This window comes from Caretta caretta, chromosome 1 (assembly GCF_965140235.1).
Source record: "Caretta caretta isolate rCarCar2 chromosome 1, rCarCar1.hap1, whole genome shotgun sequence".
NCBI classification, from domain to species: Eukaryota; Metazoa; Chordata; order Testudines; family Cheloniidae; genus Caretta; species Caretta caretta.
The window spans coordinates 278,777,338-278,798,246 of NC_134206.1; the positions used below are offsets into that span (position 1 = coordinate 278,777,338).

General features: G+C 39.7%; 1 protein-coding gene across 5 annotated transcripts in view; it reads right to left on the reverse strand.

Moving 5' to 3' along the window:
• The window catches only part of TMTC2 (transmembrane O-mannosyltransferase targeting cadherins 2), a 379,312-nt gene that overhangs the window by 3,851 nt on the left and 354,552 nt on the right, over positions 1-20,909 (reverse strand). For 2 of the 5 annotated variants that reach the window (XM_075124316.1, XM_075124313.1), the window contains exon 12: positions 3,333-3,465. The exons of 2 other annotated variants lie outside the window; for them this stretch is intronic. In XM_075124316.1, the coding sequence (XP_074980417.1) occupies positions 3,333-3,465 (133 nt within the window). Of the gene's footprint in view, positions 1-3,332; positions 3,466-11,213; positions 11,342-20,909 lie in introns of those variants that run through there. One more of the 5 variants, XM_075124314.1, reaches the window with a different exon arrangement.

Here is a 20,909-nt window from a genome sequence, read left to right on the forward strand (position 1 = left end):
AAAGGATTTATGCTATTTTTAGCACACCAGCTTGAGCAGAGCTAGTGTATCCATCTAACTTTGCTAGGAAGCACCCTCCCAGCAGCTGTGTAAATATATCCTGAGGGGCAAGTGGGTCAGGACACCACTCATCAGCACTCCCCATCAGCTTTCAAAAATGTGTAAAGTGAACTGGAAACTCAGTTTCAGCCATCTCTTTTAGTTACAGTATTTATACACATTAGATGCTTGCTAATAAGATGGATATCAGAAATAATAAGGGAGGTAAGAGTGTAGTTGTAGCTGTGTTGGTCTCAGCAGGAGAGAGACAGCTCTTTCTTCTGTCTCTTCTCTCCGTTAGAGAGACAAGGTGCATGAAGTAATAGCTTTTATTGGACCAACTTCTGCTGGTGAGAGAGACAAGCTTTTGAAGCTCTTCTTCAGCTCTGTGTGGCTCAAAAGCTTGTCTATTTCACCAACAGAAGTTGGTTCAATAAAAGCTATTACCTTATGCACGTCGTCTCTCTAATGGAGAGAAGAGACAGAAGAAAGAGCTGCCTCTCTCCTACTTGCTACATACCAGTGTTGGTCTCCCAGAGTGCAAGCTCTCCCAGAATGCTGTGATAATGGGATGGCAATGTGATTAGGTTTACATACCTCACACACAACTATTCGGGTTCACCAAAGTACCTGTAATTTGAATTTTTCCACCTGAAATTTAAACTTCTCCTCCCCACCAGGAGATAGGAAAAGCATTTTAAATTTGATCTAAAACAACACTTGCACTAGGAAACTGAAATAGAAGACCACTCTCTGAAATGCATTCTATATTTGTATGTACTATGCTCTATATTAGCCTCTTCTCCTCCTTCCTGCTTAATCTCATCTGTTAAGAAAACAATCCCACTTATATTCAAGTATGAGTCAATCTTTCAGAGCCATTAAGTTTCTGTGTGTTCAAAATTAAGCAAAACAATGTAAATATCATGATGCTAACCTAACTACTTATCGGTTTGGTTTTTCTTGCTCCAACATGACAAGTTATTTTTCCTCCCGAATCACTTGCCCAGGTCTATATTAAATGCCAACCAAAGCAGGAAATTCTGCTATTTGTGAAGCATCTCCAACTATTATAGTTTCCCTTTCCATTCATACTCAGTATGGAGAAGGGAAATGAATATTTGAGATTCCAAAGCAATCTCATTTATGTACAATATGTATCAACCTCCTCATTACTATCCCATGCTCCACCAGTCTACAAAATCAATTATACAGAAATTAATGGAACTGTAATAAACTCTTTATAAGTAAGTACATTTTGGATAATGACAAGAATGATGCAGCAGAACAACAGCTGAAACAGCTACATTGTGAATAGATGATTCTGTCAAACATAAGCTCTCTGTACATTTCTTAAAAAAAATTTAATTGTACTGTAATGAAAGGGACCTTGATACTGTAACTTGTTGCATGTGGGCAAATCCCGTGTCTATGTGGAGTCTATTACCTTCATCTGGACACTGTGCAGATGCAAGGGTCTGCCTCCAAGGATCCAAGTACACGACCTAGCCCTAAGATCGCTTTTTAATGGCTCAAGTTTTGTTTTTAAGACACTACCTGAGCTTCAGTGTCAAAGCAATGTGTGTCTTATAAATTGATACGTCAGAAAGTGAGCTTAGAACAGAGCAAGTAGGCAGAGAAGCCAACAGATATGGGTCAGCAATCCAGAAACATGCTTGATTTCCACATGCTCCACCTGATAGAAAAGATACCAGAGAAACTCTTTTGGAGTATGTTATATTCTCAATCCAAACACACTCCCCACTGTATTACATTCTAAAGCATCCATCAACAGTGCGTCTGGGAAGAAGACATTTTTTTCTTGTATTTGTTCAAGTATTGCTCTCCACTCTTTCTTTCTCCTCCACAAATTTGTAATTCAATTTATATATGTGGCAAGATATCTAGGGCTTTAAGATTAAGTTTTATTTCCATACATAGATAAAAAAATCCTTCTTATGCCACTTTCCTTTTAATTTGGCAAAATGATTGTGCTATAGCAGACTAAAAAAAGTATAATTACTGATTTTGCTTTGTTTGATCTCTCTGACGGAATTTGAAATTAATTTCCTCCTGAAATTCCAGCAAATGAGCAAATAGGTTTAGCTTATTAATGTTCAGGGTAAATAAATATATTTATCAATGTGAAATGAGTATGAAGTAATTCAGAAGGGAGCTGAAAAATCATGCCAACTCCTCTAATATTGTACATGAGAAAATCTTCAGGTTTCTTAAAAGAGACCAAGTGCCGAATACCTACCCACCTCCTGGATTTATAGAGTACAAATCACTGCAGTATCGAGTCATCAGTGGTTTATTACAACACACACAGGAATTTCCAAACTAATTGATTGATTGATTATACATCAGTGTCATCACACCCTGCCAGCTGTAACTGATGGGCCGGGGACAGAGAACCAGGAATAATCGCTATAGTTTTTTCCTCACATAGATTGTTTTTTTTTTATTAAAGACAGCTGATGAAACTTTTCAGCACGTTAAAGGCAGTTGGCAGCTACCACTCCAATAATACAGGGCTTGTAGCACTGTATAATAAATGACACTACCTACTAATTCAGAGACTTGAAAGGAGAAACAAGCCTTCCTTCATTTCCTTTGTGAGACAGATGCTTTATATCAAAAGAGCTGACTGGCAGTTCTATCAGAGTTATTAATGGTGTCTCTTATGGTCTGTTGGGAATGATCCCCCTTACTAGTGATTTTTCTTGCGGTGTGTTTTTTTTCTTAGCTCTTTGGAGACTAACAAAGTAACTAATGAATAACATAAAAATCATGTGTTTTGCTGCTCAAAGCATTGGGTATTGTTTATGCTGGTGACAATTCTTCCAAGCCTCCTCCATACTACCTTATATAACTGGAGGTCTGTGACATAAAAAACACCACCATGAACTAAACTCTTCTCTGAAATACAGTATGGAAATCCAAAATGTTTCCAGTGAATTCCATGGACTTGCTTCATATTTACACTGCTGTAACCAAGAGTAGATTTTGGCCCCGTATATATAACATTAACAATTATACGATAGATGCCCCAGATTTTTCGTCTGTTCACTCATGTTCATTCCATACAGAAATCTCTAGCTCCAAACAGAATTAGTTAGCTTGTGCAGATATAAGTTAAAAACCTTTACAGAAATATATATATATGTCAAGGCTGATTCCCCACTCTGGCACTTCGAGTGCAGAAAGTGGGGGCCCGCAAGGATTCTAAAAATTAATACTGGCCACTCCAGGCTTGTATTAAACTCCCAAGGTTACAGCTTTTCTCTGACCTTGGATGGGTAGATGCTGCCACCACCCAAGTGCGAAACCCCTTTGAGGACCCAGGAAGGTGCACTTGGGAATTCCTTCCTGTGGGGTACCCTCGAGCCCTTTCACACACACCCCTGCCCTGCCGGGGAAGAGCTGAGAAAGAAAAACAAAGAAAATCAGCTGTTGCCACCAGCTAATTAAATAACATGTGCACAAACCTCTTAGGACACAAAAATCCAATCCTGTTCTTAAAAAAGGTAAATTTTATTAAAACAAAAAGAAATAAAATACGTCTGGAAACTCAGGTTATTGCTAGATTTAAAAAGAGCAAATACAAGGATTAAGCATCAAGAATAGTTTCTTGAGGTTGATCTTAAAGGTTACAAGCAAAACAAAAGCACCTGGGGTTAGCACAGAGGAATCCACAAGCCATAAAGAAAGAAAAGAGATCAACCTAATTGCGTCTTCCTAGACATTTCCTGATCTATTTGCATATCTAGGGTTTTAAATGAGTAGTTTCTAGGTATGATACAGATGACTTTTCATACCTGGCCCATAGGTTCTTGCAGCATATCTGCTCTGTCCCCTCTCCCTGGGAGAACAACCACAGACAGACAAAAGGGGAGTCTTGTTTCAATTTTAAAAAGTTCTAGCCTTCCTGTTGGCTCTTTGGCCAGGTACCCACTCACTTCCTTTTACCTATGCATCACAGTGACTTTTAACAGTTTGGAGACAGGTAGTGAAAACTAGAACCCTTGTTTTGTTTCTTCAGTGGAAGCTCTGTCCAGCTTCCACTCTTTAGCTAAGGACCCCACATTCGGAGATGGTATAGCTTCTGAGTTTCAAATTAAATGCCTTGTTTAAACAAAATATCCTAATGTGCACTTCAGTATATTCATGATCTGGTTCACTTCTGCACTGATTGAACCATTTAAAAAATTCACTGAGATGCTGTTGTCAGCATTCCTCCTGCTTTCCTTCCTTTGCTTCTCCCCTATTGCTCCTGCCTTTAATAAATATTGGCAGTATAATTATGTTCTTTATATTTAAAAATGACAGCAGAATTGTTTATCAAATGTTGCAATCAGCATGGCCAAGCCAAAACTGATGACATCACCTCTTTTATAGAGCAATCAAATCCACTGGCCTTCCGGGACTGATTGCAGAATGGTTCCTTAGCTTCAGCGGTGCACAGCGAGGTGTTTTATTTTTAAAGTGCATTTACGGCATCTTAAGTTGTTCTTTTAAGCCTTCCTGTCAAATATAATTTCATCCTTTGAAAAGATGTAGAGATGCTGCATGCAAATATTTTATCTTAAGCCTTCTTGGTTAAATGTTGCTGAAGTATTCAGATATTTCAGCTTCATAATTGAAAACACAGAGTAGCTAGATAAAACCCGAGTGATAAAACAGAAAAGAAGCTGATTTAGTTGTAGAAGGGATCACTAAGTGTGAAAACTAAGCATGGTGAGCTGTTTCATCATGTCAAAGACCATGTTATAATGTGCTGTCATGAATTTTTATCCTCCTACAGCGATGGCAAGGATTTTCACTTGAACTTCTGTTACTGGTGTCATTGCCATAGTGCAGTGTGCTATTTTCTAAGGCAATCAAAATGTCAACAGCTCTGTTTTTATTATTATTGCTAAAGATAACTGTGCACAACTGAATCATTTCAAATGTGGCATTTATTTTTGACAGACTCGAAAACGTTACTTCTAAAGTTAGACTGTGATCTAGAAGTTGCCCTCATGTTTCAGTGATGCTACTTTAATGTGGGGCTGGATTCTACAAACTGATCCTTCTTCCTACATGGAGTCTCACTTAAATCAACAGGAATGCACACAGAAGGAAAGGTGCAGGCATGTGGATTTATTTGCAGGATGGCATCCTAGAGTTGCCAGATGTCCCAATATGCAAGTGATAGTCTCACTCTCAAATATAAACTCCCACTTCCCATCTGCCTTCCTATATAGGAACGCTGCATATACAGTTCCTCAACCCCTGATCTATTCCTGACTCTTGCAGTGCCTCTAACCAGTATTCCACTCCAAGCTGTGCCTGAATTATACTCATCAGCCTGTACACTAATCACAAACATGAGTAGACTGTGATAGTATCAAAGCTACTACATGCAATGGATGGTCTACAGAAAGAAAGGTGCATGAAAAGGAGCGTTAGAGAAGTGAGGTGAAAGAAGAGGATGGGATGGAGAGGTGGAATGAGAAAGGGAATGACTAAAAGTAAGGTGTTAGATAAAATAAGGGAGGATGTAGCGGATGGGGGGGAAGTTCCTGCAGTTCTAATTTGACCAAATCTGTGTTCTAATTAGCACAACTTCCTAGACTGCATTAAATAGAAATGGGCTCAAACAGCTTAAACTTTGGGGAAACCTGGCTCCAAACCCAAACGTCATGACTCTGGCCAATATATACAGCTGGCCAAATTCAAACAACAAGCCTGAACCCTGTGGAAATGCAAATTTGAATCCAATCTCCATTACTCAGGCTCAGCTATAATATTAAAGTAACTGTGATATTCAGGTTTCAGAGTAACAGCTGTGTTAGTCTGTATTCGCAAAAAAAAAAAAAGGAGTACTTGTGGCACCTTAGAGACTAACCAATGTATTTGAGCATAAGCTTTCGTGAGCTACAGCTCACTTCCGATGAAGTGAGCTGTAGCTCACGAAAGCTTATGCTCAAATACATTGGTTAGTCTCTAAGGTGCCACAAGTACTCCTTTTCTTTTTGTGATATTCAGGAAGACTTTAGCCTGTATTCTGCAATCTTTCATTAATGGATGAAGAGCCTCTCACAGCATAACATACTTGTCATGTTTTGTCAAACAATGTCACAAATTAATAACTTCTGGAAGTAGCAAATAAATACAAACAAAATAAACAGGTTTTTTTTACAAAATTCCACCCCCCTCCTCCCAAAAAGAACAGTTAGGCAGAACACATAATTTGTGCAGTTTAATCTATCCTTTAGTCTCATAAATTAGGATGACACACCAAGTTGTAAATGACAGGAGCAAAGAGAAGCATAAGCAAACAACTGGGTCACCCTAACAGCTGAAAATAAAATGCACATACTGGGGCACATCTTCAGCTGGTGTAAACTGTCACAACTCCATTTACTTCATTGACGTCAAAGGACCTGCTCCTTAATGTCTAGTTCCAGAATATGTACTGTATAAAATTTTTGTTTATATGCGTCTGATCCAAAAGTGTTTTTCAAAGTCCTTAGCTGTGTACTTCTAAATCTACATATTACAGCATTTTAAATAAAAATAAGGACAGCCTTCCGTTTCCATGTGAGGAGGGGAACTTGCAAGCACACTCCAAACTTTTTGGACACCAGCTTCATTAAGGAAACTGTAGCTGTGACCTGGAGAAGAGTTCTGGAATTTGGCATGAAAATGGGAACACCAAGTAGTCTACTTTCTGTCTCAATTACCACTTCCACAGGGGACAACTTCTTAGCATAATACAATGGCTCTCCAGCCAGTGTGAGCTCTCACTCAGTCAATTTCTTTTTCACGTCAACCTTCAGAAAAATATCCAATTTGGAAAAGAGCAGAAAATCATTCAAAACTAAACATATATATTATATTTAGTTGGTGAAAGATATCTGCCACAGACATTTATATAAAGTCATAGCATACTGTATTACATATTGGCAAGTTATGAATGAACAAGTTACAACTATGAAGTGCTGTAGATCATATTGACAGCTTGAAAATCCCAAAAGGACATTTGTAATTTGGGTAGGTCTCGATATTTTTCCCTAATAGCTATGGATGAATTGCTTTGGTACAACAAATTTAAAACAACCTCTCAGTAATCATTCTTTCAATCCAAATGGAAATCATGATGAACATTTTAGATAGTTTTTATTAGTAGTAATGAAATGCTGCTGAATAGGAACATACATTATGAGTATTTAATATTATGGTTATAATTTTTTTTAAATCACTAAATAAGTTTTCCAGGTCTCACAAAGTGTTTAATTATAAACTCTTGATTTCCACCCCAAATATTTTCAGTACTGTACAGCATGCAATCATTGTATCTCATTTTCTTAGCACTTTAGAATTTCATACAAATATCTTCAGATTACTTGATTTTTGTTTATAGAAATCAAGCTGAGTTCTAATTTCTGCAATGTGATCGTTTTAATATCTAATGGATTACAGTTTAAGTACAATTTATTTAGCTTATCTAACAAGAGTAGTCCGTGTATTAATTAGAAAGCCTACATTTCAAGCAAATGAGTGTAGTGTCACTAACTGTAGTGACAAACTGTTATTGTGCAGGATCTTTCAGAACCAATATTCTGTCTCATTAAGAACATGGACTAAATGTGCACTTGCTCCACATCAACACTGTATTTCTGAATGTGGGAATGAGCTTTTCTGCTTTTTATTGGGAAGAAGAAAAACAGTTTACTGTTATTCTCTGGCGGAAAACACCACCACACACTTAATTTATCAGAAATGTGAGGTGTGTTAAGGAGATATGACAGTCTGCTTAGTCGAGCAGAACATATGTGCAAGGCTGAACAGAATGGGTATGCGTATGAATGCAATCAAAACTGGCTGGTCTCTAAGAGAACACTAATTTGGTGATAATTGATAGTTATGCATTTAGGTTCATTCTTAATATATGAATGTAAGTCCCATGAACTTAAAAAAATTGCAGTTTTTACAATGTAATACAATTTTTCTAAAACCAGAAAGGATTGCTTATTCTGTGTCACTGAGAGACTCAAGACAAGTTACTGATCCTTGCAATCTAAATAAGGCAGATAAAGCCACAAATAATGACAAGATCATAAAAGAGGAATAACAGTAAGTGGAGGGAAGTGAATATTGTTCTTAAAGAAGCAGATTCATGTACACAGGCGATAGACATATGTGTCTATTATGCTACAATATCCTATGTCAGCATATAAAGGCAGCAGAGGTCTATAAAACAGTCAAAAGCAGGATTGAAATAAACTACTTGAATTTTTTAGATTTTTCATTGTGAATCTGCAAATGGGTCCATTCTGCAGGGGAAAAAAATCACCCTTTTTAAGTCCCCCCCCACCCTCCCCACAGTGAAAAGATGTGCCTGATTCATTGAAAATGAGTTATGTTGAAGAGTGAAAGGTAGCTTTGAAATTCTAATTTTTGCATATTTGGATCTCTAGCAGTCACCTGATCAAAACTCATAAAATGATGAAATCTGACCAGTATGAAATCACCCATTTTTCTATTGTTGTAAAAAGATTAAATACCTTGTGGTAAACACTAACAAGAAACAGTGGTTGTTGAAAGGCAATATCTATAGTTAGCGTTGAGGAAACCATTTGGATAAAACCAACAGAGGCCCTTACTTTGACTCAATACTAAATTAAACATGTTTGCAGGTGAAATTTCAGAGGGGTTAAATAACACATCAAACTGAAATTGTGTGTGATGTCTCTTCCTGATCTTATCTCTGTTCCCCATTCATCTTCACATTAACATACAGACACCAATCTTGTTTTGTTTACATTTCTCGCCCCCAATTTTCACACATACATTAAAGGGAAAAAAGCGTCCTGGTGGTGCAGTGTCCCTGCCTGACAAATATGTAAGGGAACTGTTGCCCCCTTACTAACAGTCAGTGGGGGTGTTTTGGTTGGCTAGCTCCCAGTACTAAAAGGGGAAGGGTCTATGGAAAATCAGGACCCTGAGACTGACAGTCCCCAGGAACAATGGGGAGAGGCCAATGCTCCAGGTCAGCCTGAACAACAGGGTGGGCAGGCTAATCAGGGAGTCAGGAGGCCAGGGAGGTCCCGTCCTCCGTGTGAGCTGGATTTGCCTGGGTCAGACAGAGTGGGGCCGAGCTAAGGAGAGAGTGCAGCCCAAGCTAAGCTGGGGAGCAGAGCTGGGCCGAATCCAGGGAGAGCAGACCCTGTCCTGGGAGCAGACCTGCAGCCCCAAAGCCAGAGGCACAGCCCAGAGAGAGCAGACTTGCTCTGGGAGCAGAGCTGCAGCAACCAGAGCCAGAGAGGCCAGAAAAGCAGCCCAGGAAGCAGGTCAGTGCTGGGAGCAGAGTCACAGAAGCAGCCTGCAGAGCAGACCTGTCCTGGGAGCAGAGCTGCAGCAAGCAGAGGCAGGGGGGCCAGAAAAGCAGCCCAGGGAGCTGGAGGCGGAGCAGCAGCAGCAGTGCAGAGACAGAGTGGAGCTGGAGCAATGCGCAGCCCGGTGTCGTGTGCAGCTGGGGAGACTGAGAGGGACCCTGGGCAGCGGGCCCAGCACAAGGAGACACCTCAGCCAAGAGGCTCTGCAGGCCAGGCTTGGATCGTAACCCCGACAGGGCGGGGGCTACACTGGGAAGAAGGGTTCTGCCACTTAGCGCCTGAGAGCATGTGGCCACCACCAGAGCAAGTGTCCAACCCACAGCATCCCTACAGCACAGCCAGGGCCTGAGAAGAAGGCCTGGGACTTACAGGGAACAGACTGTGAACTGCCCGGACATTCCAGAGACACTGTTTGTGATGTTCCCTGCCACAGAGCGGAGTGATGTGTTTCCTTTAACCTTTCCCATTTTTCCTTATTCTTTTTAAAATTAATTGTTGATTAAATAACTTGCATTTGCTTTAACTTGTATGTAATGGTCAGTGGGTCAGAGAAGTGCCCAGTGCAGAGAGAGTACCCCGGAGTGGGGACACCCTAGCCCCTGTCCTAGGTGAGCGCAGCAGGGTTGGGGGTCGAGCCCCCCAGGAATCCTGGGCCTAGCCTTGTTGGGGTTACGAGGATTCTCCCAGACAGGAGAGTGGAAGGGGAGTCCTCAAGGGCAGGGAGGTGACTGAGTAAAGGAAGTGGGAGCGAGGTCTCAGATCCTTTCGCTAGCCCATTTCACCAGGATAGTGCAGAAGCCAGGAAAGTTCCCCACAAGAGCGGGACTATTCCCCCGCTTACACATGGGTTGATCAGAACTCTTGAATTTTCCAGTCAAGTATCAGATCAAGTTTAAAGTTCTCGTTGTGGCCTTCATGCATGTCAGTGGATTAAGAATGAGCTATTTAAAGACCGACTCCCACTGCAGTACCAAGATTTCCCAAGGCTGCTGAAACCCTCATGGGCAATGGAACTCTCAATGATTGGGATGATGCCAGCAGAAGAAGGAGACACTGCTTTCTCATCAGTAGGCCCACAGCTGAGGAACTCCCCAATCATTCAAAAAGAAAAGAGGCTGTCCATAAACCTGAGTATCTTTAAAACAAAGTTAGAGTCCCATCATCTTTGCTGCAGCTTTCTCATAGCAACAATAATGATAAAAGGAGCAACCAATCCTCCCCACCCTCACCCGAGAGCATTTTATTAAAATGCAGGAGATAAGAGAGGAAAAACCTGCAATTTTACATACGCCTGGAGAAGGGGGAAGTTGAGAGAGTACTCTGATCTATGTATAGACCAGTCAATAGGTTTATGCAGCGATGTGTGTGCATAAGCAGACACAGACCAGTCTTGCCATTTGATAATTTTGGGTGGAATCACAACAAACTACTGAATTTCCCTGGGAAAAAGGTGTTCATGTAGCATTTTTGGTCCAGAAAATCTGAGGAAGTTCTATCAGAAAGCTTGACCTTATGAGATTTCCAACATTTAGACACTAGAGGTTTTGGTGATGATGAGCTACTTGTATATTATTTTGATTGGTTTGTCATGCTTTGGGGCGGGGGGGTGGGGTGGATATAGTTGCTTTGAACTCCAATAACAAGCAGTCAGAACATACTGCATTAATTTTATAGGAATGCATAATAACATAGGGAACATGACACAGTCATTGGTTAAAACACAGTAACAAGCACTAGTGTATAAGAACCTAAGCAAGACCGGAAAAAAAAACAAGCTGGCCACGAATGAGATTTATTAATTACAGAAGGAATTTTTAGCTAAATTTTGGGCTTCCTATTTACAGTTTACTTTTGAACTAGCTCACTACTGGCAATACGATGAAGCAATTCCAACAATTCACGCTTCCACAGTTGTGCTGGAAGGAAAAGAAACGTACAGTTTATCAAGTGAAGTTAAAATGATTTCAGTACTTTAGATGTTGATCAATAACATCTAAACACAACTCCAAAACGCTAGAAAAAAATTGCTTCTGTTTGCTGTAAATTGTGCAGCATAGAGTTGCCAAGGCAATCCCAAGGCAGAGCTGGATAAAAAAACCCTCCACAATCTTGTTAATAAATGAATAAATAAATATATCTTTAAGATGATCTACAGTGCAAAGAATATTTTTGCCAACAGAGAGACACTAGTGAAGTTGTCAAGAGGAACCTAGGGCATAAATATTTGTTTTCTTATGAACTGCAAACTGTAATTTCTAGAAGCGATATGTTTTTCTTTCCCTCCCTTTGCTTTGCCCCCTCTCAAGATCATCCAGTTGATTTAATCTGTACTACTAGACTGAACTGTTTTGCCTAAATTCTGTCCCACACTCATTTTCACTCATGGGGGGCAGTGGAGCAGTGGGCAGTCAGGAATATGGCACTCTGGTAGTCCTCTTAGGAATTCTGTGAAATACAGTTTTCCATGTAATACACATGAATTAATGTCTCACTTGGCAGTGTGTAACCTGCAGGTCTTTTCAGTGTAGTACTCAGCAAATAAATCAACACTGCAAGTTAAAATTATGAACTTACGGGTTAAGTGTGACTATTTGATTTTGATACTTGGTGTCTGAAGATTTATTAAGACAGCAGTTCCCAAACTGTGGTCCCTGGACAAATGGGGGTCAGCCCACAAGGTGCTAGACACTTGCCACACACCTTTAAAAAGTTATGACTTGCCCCTGCCAGTGCTGTCTTAATTTGAAAAAATTGATCTGTTATACGGTGTCGTATACATTTGTAGTACTATGTAAGTAATAAATATTAATAACCATAAGGGGTACATTTTAAAATGTTGTGTAGAATATTAAAGCCACATACACTACTTTCAAAGTTTGTTCCTAATTGTTACCTATCACTAAATACTAGCTAATGAATATTAACTTTGCAGAGCCTTCCTATCACACTTTTTAAAATGAATATGGTCACAGGGTGCTGTCATCTATGACCAATGTTTTCTTTTTAAAATTTGCTCTTTTTTAAAAATGCAAGAGGAAAGTTGACCTTCTGCTGAAGCACTAGACTGGGAATCAAGAGATATAGGTTCAATACCTGACTCTGCCACAGATTTCCTGTATTGCATTAAGACTGGAAAGTACTTCATCTCTACCTGCCTTAGTTCACCATCTCCAAAATATTGCCCCTCTCTCCCTCATCTATTTAGAATGTAAGTTCTTTGAGGTAAGGACCATCTTGTACTATGAAAAGTGCCTATGCACGATGGGGCCTCTCAATGCTAATATAATACAAATACTAATACTATTAATCATAATAATGTGAGAATTTCCACACTTCTGAAATTTGATCATTTTGGAGAACATGTTTAACCATATATCTAGCTAGGATGTTAAAGTATTCAATGGCAAAAACAAAATCAAAAACACAACTACATTAACAAAGAGTTAAGATTGCTTGGTGGTATGTTATCCCCTTGAAGAATGTTGAGTTGAGCAAAACTCAACTTCTGAAAACCAGGAAATGCATAGTTAAGGTTGCTCTTGCAACCTTATCTCTGCCCTTTTTCAGCAATGCCCCAGTAAGCCCCGTTAAACATACTATTACTCTGTCAACCTCACAGGTGCTGAAATGTACAAGTTCTTCATCTCCTTTTATGACCCATTCTCTCTTACCTACAGTATTCCATATAACACTAAAGGACACTTTTTTTTCTTTATTGTCGTATGCACATTGTAGTCTTTCCAGACCGCACACACAAATGAAGACGTGAACCTGTTTTTAAATACCATTCACAATTCGGGTCCCCAAAACACTTAGTGGGTGCCATGCACTACCTTGGGTAAAAACTGACCACCAGAGACCACTGTGTCCTGCATCACAGTGACAGTTCTATCTCTGGCTCTGTGCAAAAAAACCTACAAAATTTTTGGAAATGGCTATTTTTTTCAGCACTTATATCTCTACAACCCCTAGCTCAAAGGACCCCAAATGTGGATAACAACCCTGCCCTGCACCCTCCTGAGGCACAGCGAATTTCAACAGAATCCAACAATGCATGCTGATTTTAGAGGATTTAGAAAGATCAAGTGGGTGGTGGGTGAAATTCTGTGGTCTGTGTTGTACAGGAGGTCAGACTAGATGATCATAATGGTCCTTTCTGACCTAAATATCTATGAATCAACCTTTAAACAAAACTTGTGATGCATACTTAACCACAGTGGTGTTGCCATGACACTACAATATGTACTCTGCCACTGTAGAATCTGAGCTTCCCCATCAGGTCATGTGGAAATTAAAACCCAGTAATGCTTAGTAGCCTCTCCTTGGAGCCCTTGTTAATTCCCAAAAAGCAAAATTGCAAATTCTATGTGCACAAAGTGTTTTCTTCCTCTATTAAGGGTAAAAGTACAGTGCCAAATCTGTGAATCATCAAAAATTCACCTGCCAAAACCAGGATTTCCAAACAGAACTAAAGGACAAAAGAGCTACTGACTTTCCAAAAATCTCAACAGAAAGGTTTAAATATATAGACAGGTATAATATATATGAAGTTACAGTACACAGAGGTGGAGGAGAGTTCAACTTCTGCTCTGGTAACCCATGTCTCCTCCCTAGAAATAACAATAATTCAGATAAATGTCTGATTTCAGAGTAGCAGCCATGTTAGTCTGTATCCGCAAAAAGAAAAGGAGTACTTGTGGCACCTTAGAGACTAACCAATTTATTTGAGCATGAGCTTTCGTGAGCTGCAGCTCACTTCATCGGAGAGACACTCAATGTACCTGTATGTGAACTCACTTCAAATTTTTATTGTGGGGTAGGATATTTTTTGTTTTTATCGAAAGGGACCTTTTCTTTAATATTGGGATTGTTTTAAATTAGTGTAAGGTAGTCAGCTACTACAGCAGGGCTCTGTTGCAAGCCAATAAGTCTGGTTAAATACAGTTACTTACAGTTCCAGAACTGGAGACAATTATATACCAATGTACCCAAGAATTAGCAGAACTGTCTCAGCTTAGTAATTATAGCTGCTTGCTCTCCATTTTGAGGATATGTTACAAAAATATCAGAAATATCCATTTAAATGTATGCTTTGTGGTCCACTACAGCTGACAGTGGCATCATGTGTTTCAACTTCTTAAAGACAGTGGTCCAGATAGTTCCAGAGAAGGGGACTTTCTAATAGGGAAATGAGAGTTCCTCCCTCCTCATCACATCACCAGATGTACCACATCTGGCTTCAGCATCCCTCAAAAAGAAGTTAATACAGCTTGGGACTACAGCAACTTTTCTCAAGTTCCATGGGATGATGTGTGTCCTCTCCCACACACCTGTCTAGCTCCAACCCATCCACTTCTCCTGTGTGGATCTTGACATACGCAGCGAGCCCCCTCCATATGCAGATCTCAGCAGGCACAATACAGCCCAGTGTTAACGTGTTTTTCCTGAATGCAGCCACTTAGATATTCTATAAGAAACAGCTGTGTCAAAAGGGCCAAGTCAAAAATGCTGGACAGATATAGCACATGATAGTTGTCAGAGCAACGTTATTAGTGGCACAGATGCTCACAGTAGGAGATCTTTATTGCTCTGAACAAACCCAATCTAGCCCCTTAGCACTATGGCAATAAAGATACAGAGCTCAAGGAGAAATATCCAAGTAGATATAGCAACCTGCCTCTAGAAATCATTCCTAGAGTGGAAAATACATCAGCACTGTAGGCTAGACAGAAAATTAGGAAGTTATTTATTGCAAAATACCCTATTGGGTATGTAGAGTTGCTAAGTTTATTTAATGAGCATTAAAATCCATGTCCTTTTCAGCTCTAATTGGATGATAAATTCCTTGCATTGTTTCCAGAATCAGCATTGGAATACTCTATTAGGAGAAAACCTTGATGGATTTTTTTTAATTGAGTTCAAACAGATGGCTTAATTTCTGAAATGCTAATTTACTGCTGTGAGTTCTATATTTCATGGCACTTTATTTTTGATTGACACTAAGGGCTACGTGCACAAGGTGTAGACAATCCTGCTTTCTATAGGAAGTGAGGTCGGCAGCTCTGCACTCACAGTTGTATTACTACAGGACTGTGAAACACAATCCAGTGCATAGGTCAGACCATGATGCATCTTTTCCTAATCTGGGGAGTCCAACAAAATATAGTTTAACTGGCTACTGCCTCCCATCACCTCCAAAGCATGATGATCCCTTTTCTATAAAATCAGTATTAGAAATCTAGAATGTGACATCCCATTAATTAGATTCACAGACCTGCTTTTTTAATTATTCATTAAATGAGTTATACACTTCAGTACAGATATAACCATTATACAGTTATTCTGTATTCCCATCCTGCACAATAATCTTGGGAATCTATCCATAAAGACCTGGATGATATACGATAGGAAATAAACCTGCTATCGGAGAGACAGACCTAGATGACCTCACGATTTTTTTCGGTCTCTAATTTTGCTTACGCACTGGGCATATCCAGACATTGAACATAAAGACATTATATGCATTTTCATGATGTATATCCAAACTCAAAAATGGCTGATTTATAAACCTGTGGTTACTTGGGCCTCCATTCAGCATGGTACCTGTGCTTGAAGTTTGGCATGTGCCTATCTTCTGAACTGGGGTCTTGAAAGTAAAATTCAAAATAATTACTCAACTGTGAAATTTTATGACAAATTCTGCATTCTAATCCCAAACAAGCAGTCCTTAAAGCAAAATTTCCTGGTAGCTAAGTAGCAAGAGTACCTTAGAATATGGGTAACAATGCTAATAAAAATAATGCACAGTTTTGTGCAATTAAAATCTTTTATGTACATTCATTTATTCACACAAGCAGATTTTGCATACTATGGTAGAGGTAGTATGTATTGAGAAATTTACCACCAAAATGTTTTGTTTTACATACATGTGTTTTCTGACAGAAAAATACTTTTTTATGAAGTTCTAAGGAAATCTACTCTACTGTGCCACTTACAGATAATAGGACAGCCCAAAGATTTTCATTATACGTATTACATCCTTGCTATGAGCTAAATACTATCTGAAAAAATATTACACAGTAGATCAGTGATCAGAAAGATTCTCCTTCTAATTAACTAAAAATATTAAATTATTATTCTTAAAATTATTAAAATGAATTGATTTTCTGGTGAACAAAGGGTTAATTAATATCAAATTGGTCAGATTATTTTATAATTCCTTGCTTCCCTCATTAAATTCCTATTAACATAATTATCCAAATTCCATAGTTTATACAACCTACACAAATTAGATACACAATTTGAGCATTTGATACACAATTGTAAGCATTCTAGCAATAATAAGGATGAGAAAGATTTAATATATAGGGTAAAAGGGCAAAAATGTTCATTGATGAAAAATTTTTAGGAATGCACCGCCACTATCATACTACTTTAACAAAACAAATCTCATGAAAACAAGTCTCTCTCCCTCTGCAGAGTATTTCTGTATAAACAATTTTGCTGTTTGAAAAATAACTTTCATAATTATTGTCTCATATTTTGCGTTATTTTTTTAAAAGAGTACCAGTAATTAAAGGGTTTGATTTTCTTTCAACAGGGAGGCAAATCAGGAGCAACTCCAGTGAAGCCAACAATGTGACATTTGTGTAAATGAAAGAAGAATCATGTCCAAAATGGTTTGCCTGCACACACACTAAATAACACAAGTTCAGTTAAACACTTTTTTTGTATATTTTAAACTTTGTTTCAAGTAGTTAAGGTTACTCAAGTGTGACATCCAGCCAGTGTATCCTCTTAAAATAGGAAATACTAAATTACGGGACATCTCTTAACCAAGCCTTAAAGTCCTCACAACAGGGTTCCAGTGATTGCTTTAAATAGGATCAGAATTTGAATATTTAACTGTTTTCACTGTTAACTAAACAAGAGTGTCTGCAGAAAGATTTCTTTCTAAATGGAAAGAGCTTCTGTCTGTTTTCTTTGTCTATTTTTGTTCTCTTAAATTAAAGCTGAGAACAGTCCTATTGTGGTTTGAAACCTCCCAGAGCCACAGCTCACACATGAAGATGGAACACAAGAATGTTAGGGAAAGGATCTAAGCATTCCATACTACGGAATACTGTGTTCAGTTTTAGAGCCTTTGCTTTTACAGAGTTGCTAGCTGGCATGAGTATGTGCAAAGCGTCATAGGGGATGATTGTAAAATAGTCTCATGTATTTCCCAAAGGAAATTCAGTGTTTTCCACAGCTGAACTTGCTTTTCAAATTAGACAACTCATCTGGATATTCCACTTCAGTATGGCTGGTAAATATCCAGTTTTAAATATAATCTTTCCAAGAACCTGTCTTCTGGGAGGTACCTTGTCCCCAGGCAGAGATTGTTACGAGGGGGGATATTTGAATAAAGACAAGAGAGAAGCACTAATCTTCACTAGTACAAGGGCTCTTCAAGATCAAGCACATCTTTGGGATCTTCTGACAGGCAACTGTGTACAAGGTATTGATACAGTTTAAAAGTGTTTAATAGGAGTTGGAATGAACCATCACCTAATAGCTGAAGGGAAGCAGGCTGTACCCCTGGCAAATGACCCTAAGCAGGGGCCAGAGAGTGGATCAGCACGTGGGTTAAAGGCAGCCCAGTCAAGAGAACAGCAGGGGCTGGAGCCTGTGTAATTTTCCCTGCCCTCCCACCATAAGCAGGTGACAGGAGGGGAGGAATCATTGTCAGGCCTGTCCATGAGATGATGAGAGGAATCTGCAGAAGCTCCTTTCACTGCTGAAGTGGGATGGTGTGCGGAAGTCTCACAGGCAGATGGTGTTGGTAGCAGGGAACTAGGCAGGTATGCATATGGTGCACATAATCCTGGCAGCTCAAGCAAGCAGTAGGAGTTTCAACACCATGGAACAGCTCACCTTTGTATTTTCTGGACATCCAGAAGCAAGTTTGGGGACAGACTTGGAAGTACACATCTGTATTCATTTCACAGTTTAGTGGATGCAGGACCAAAAATGGGTCACATGGTAACCACATAGTATCAATTTTGGGTAAACAAAGAAAGTGAGTAGAAGGAATGCTGAAGAATCCATTCCTGCCATGAGTGCCACAACTGACATATTGGAAGCTGGGACCAAGTTTATGAAGATTGACTTCAGCAAATAGGGACTGGTCTTCAGTGAAGATGATCAGACTGAATTGCTTAAGATTCAGTCATCTTCCACGGACTCACCTTTGCTGTAGTCATTGTTCCTACCCAGGCTAATTGAAAGGGCTTGCAAAGATTCAGGAGGAAGGCAAATAGGGAAATCTGGTGTTTGTGCAGCATAAGGAAGAATTTACAAGCTAAAGCAAATTTTGATTATATATGTTTGCCTGGGATTATCAGGCTGGACAGAGATACATGTTGGAAAGAAGATCTGACATTTACTATTCATTTTTTAAAATTTATTATTCTTCTTGTATGCAGTGTGACAAAGTTCCTGCTCTACCTTGGTGGGTCTTGCACTTATTTGGCGGATTTGTTCGCCTTGGAGCTTAATGGCAGCCCTCAGCTTGGCTGTTTTTCTGAATTCACAGTCCAGGTTGACTCCTCCTGTGTCTGACCAGGAGTTGGGAGGTTTGGGGGGAACCGGGCCCACCCTCTACTCTGGGTTCCAGCCCAGGGCCCTGTGGAATGCAGCTGTCTAGAGTGCCTCCTGGAACAGCTGTGCGACAGCTGCAACTCCCTAGGCTACTTCCCCATGGCCTCCTCCCAACACCTTCTTTATCCTCACCATAGGACCTTCCTCCTGGTGTCTGATAATGCTTGTACACCTCAGTCCTCCAACAGTCCGCGTTCTCACTCTCAGCTCCTAGTGCCTCTTGCTTCCAGCTCCTCACACGCACGCCACAAACTGAAGTGAGCTCCTTTTTAAAACCCAGGTGCCCTGATTAGCCTGCCTTAATTGATTCTAGCAGCTTCTTGATTGGCTGCAGGAGTTCTAATCAGCCTGTCTTAATTGTCTCCAGAAGGTTCCTGATTGTTCTGGAACCTTCCCTGTTACCTTACCCAGGGAAAAGGAACCTACCTAGCCTGGGGCTAATATATCTGCCTTCTATTACTCTCCTATAGCCATCTGGCCTCACCCTATCACAGCAGACATCAGAGCTCAATTTCCAGGTTCAGTAACCAGATAATAGCCCCTGTATCAAAAGAATTGTATACCACCCTTCAGATGTTGAGTTGGGCACTCTTCCACCACAGGAGCTATTATCTTCAATGCTGCCCAACAGTCACAGCATGGAGAGGCTAATCCAGTGCATAGTTGCAGCAATTCTGGATGAGCCAGAGAGTAGCATCTTGATCCTGATCCAGGATTGACAACCAAGCAGACAAGAAGGTAGGTGCAGTGATGCACTCCTGAATTTACTTATTCTGTTAGACTCTTTTTCCCACGATGGTTCCGCCCTTAGAAGAACAAGTTCACTGCCTTCACATGGCACCCTCAGTCAGGAGCAAAAGCAAAGCCAATGTAGATGAAATGCAAAATTGAAATTCAAGTTCTCATCATAAAAAGAGAAAGACAAAGTTAAATTTATAATACTAGAGAAGCTACCTATCCCGTCTTTATGCCATAAATTAAAAAACATTAACAACACTGACTATACGGAAGCATGCTTCTCCTGGGAGGGCTATGTAAAAATAACACAGTAAATGGTAGGGGTTTCCAGGAATCTAGGAAGACAATCTACTTTCAACAATTAGGCAGTTCCATACCTAGTAGTGGTTTGATTTCATGATGAAGGATCTGATATTGCATGTATGATGTTGGTCATGAAATCCATATCACAAGCATTTGGAAAAACATGGCATACTGCACTTTTTAGAAGTGTTTACATATTGTATTGCACTAGCCATTTATATCAACCCTTCAAGTCAAGAAATGCTTTAATTTTCCACAACATGATTAGGCTATCCAGTGGTGACTGTATTTGTTTTGCCTAAAGGTGCAGTTCTCCTTACCCACTCATTCTATGTGTGTGTCTTTGTGTCTGTTGTTACAGTAAGATATTTAATCAAACCCCTTTGAAGTGGTAGAGTGGAAACAGCTGTATCTGACAATGTGCTGATGACGTGGGACTTAAAGCTGTCAAGAGCTGCAGATTGCAAGTAGCACGAGGAGGGTAGTGGCTTGCAGGTCATGGCATCTTCAAGAGGAATGTATCTAAACCAATCAGCTCAAGGTAGTGGCTCCAAGTCTCAAAGATCTGGTGAGCTTTCATTTAATACTCCAGAGGCCATTCTTCAAAGTGCCCTTTCTTTTCAAGAGTGATGGCCAGATGTGGAGGAGCTTTGGGGGGATTTGTTGTCCAAGTTCAGACTTTTAAGAAATTAGGAATGCTACATTATTACGCAAATGGTGTCCCGACAAATAAATAGAAGTTAAGTTTGAATCAATATCTCATGTTCTGGAAAAGGATATCAGATTAAACAAGTTTCTAGA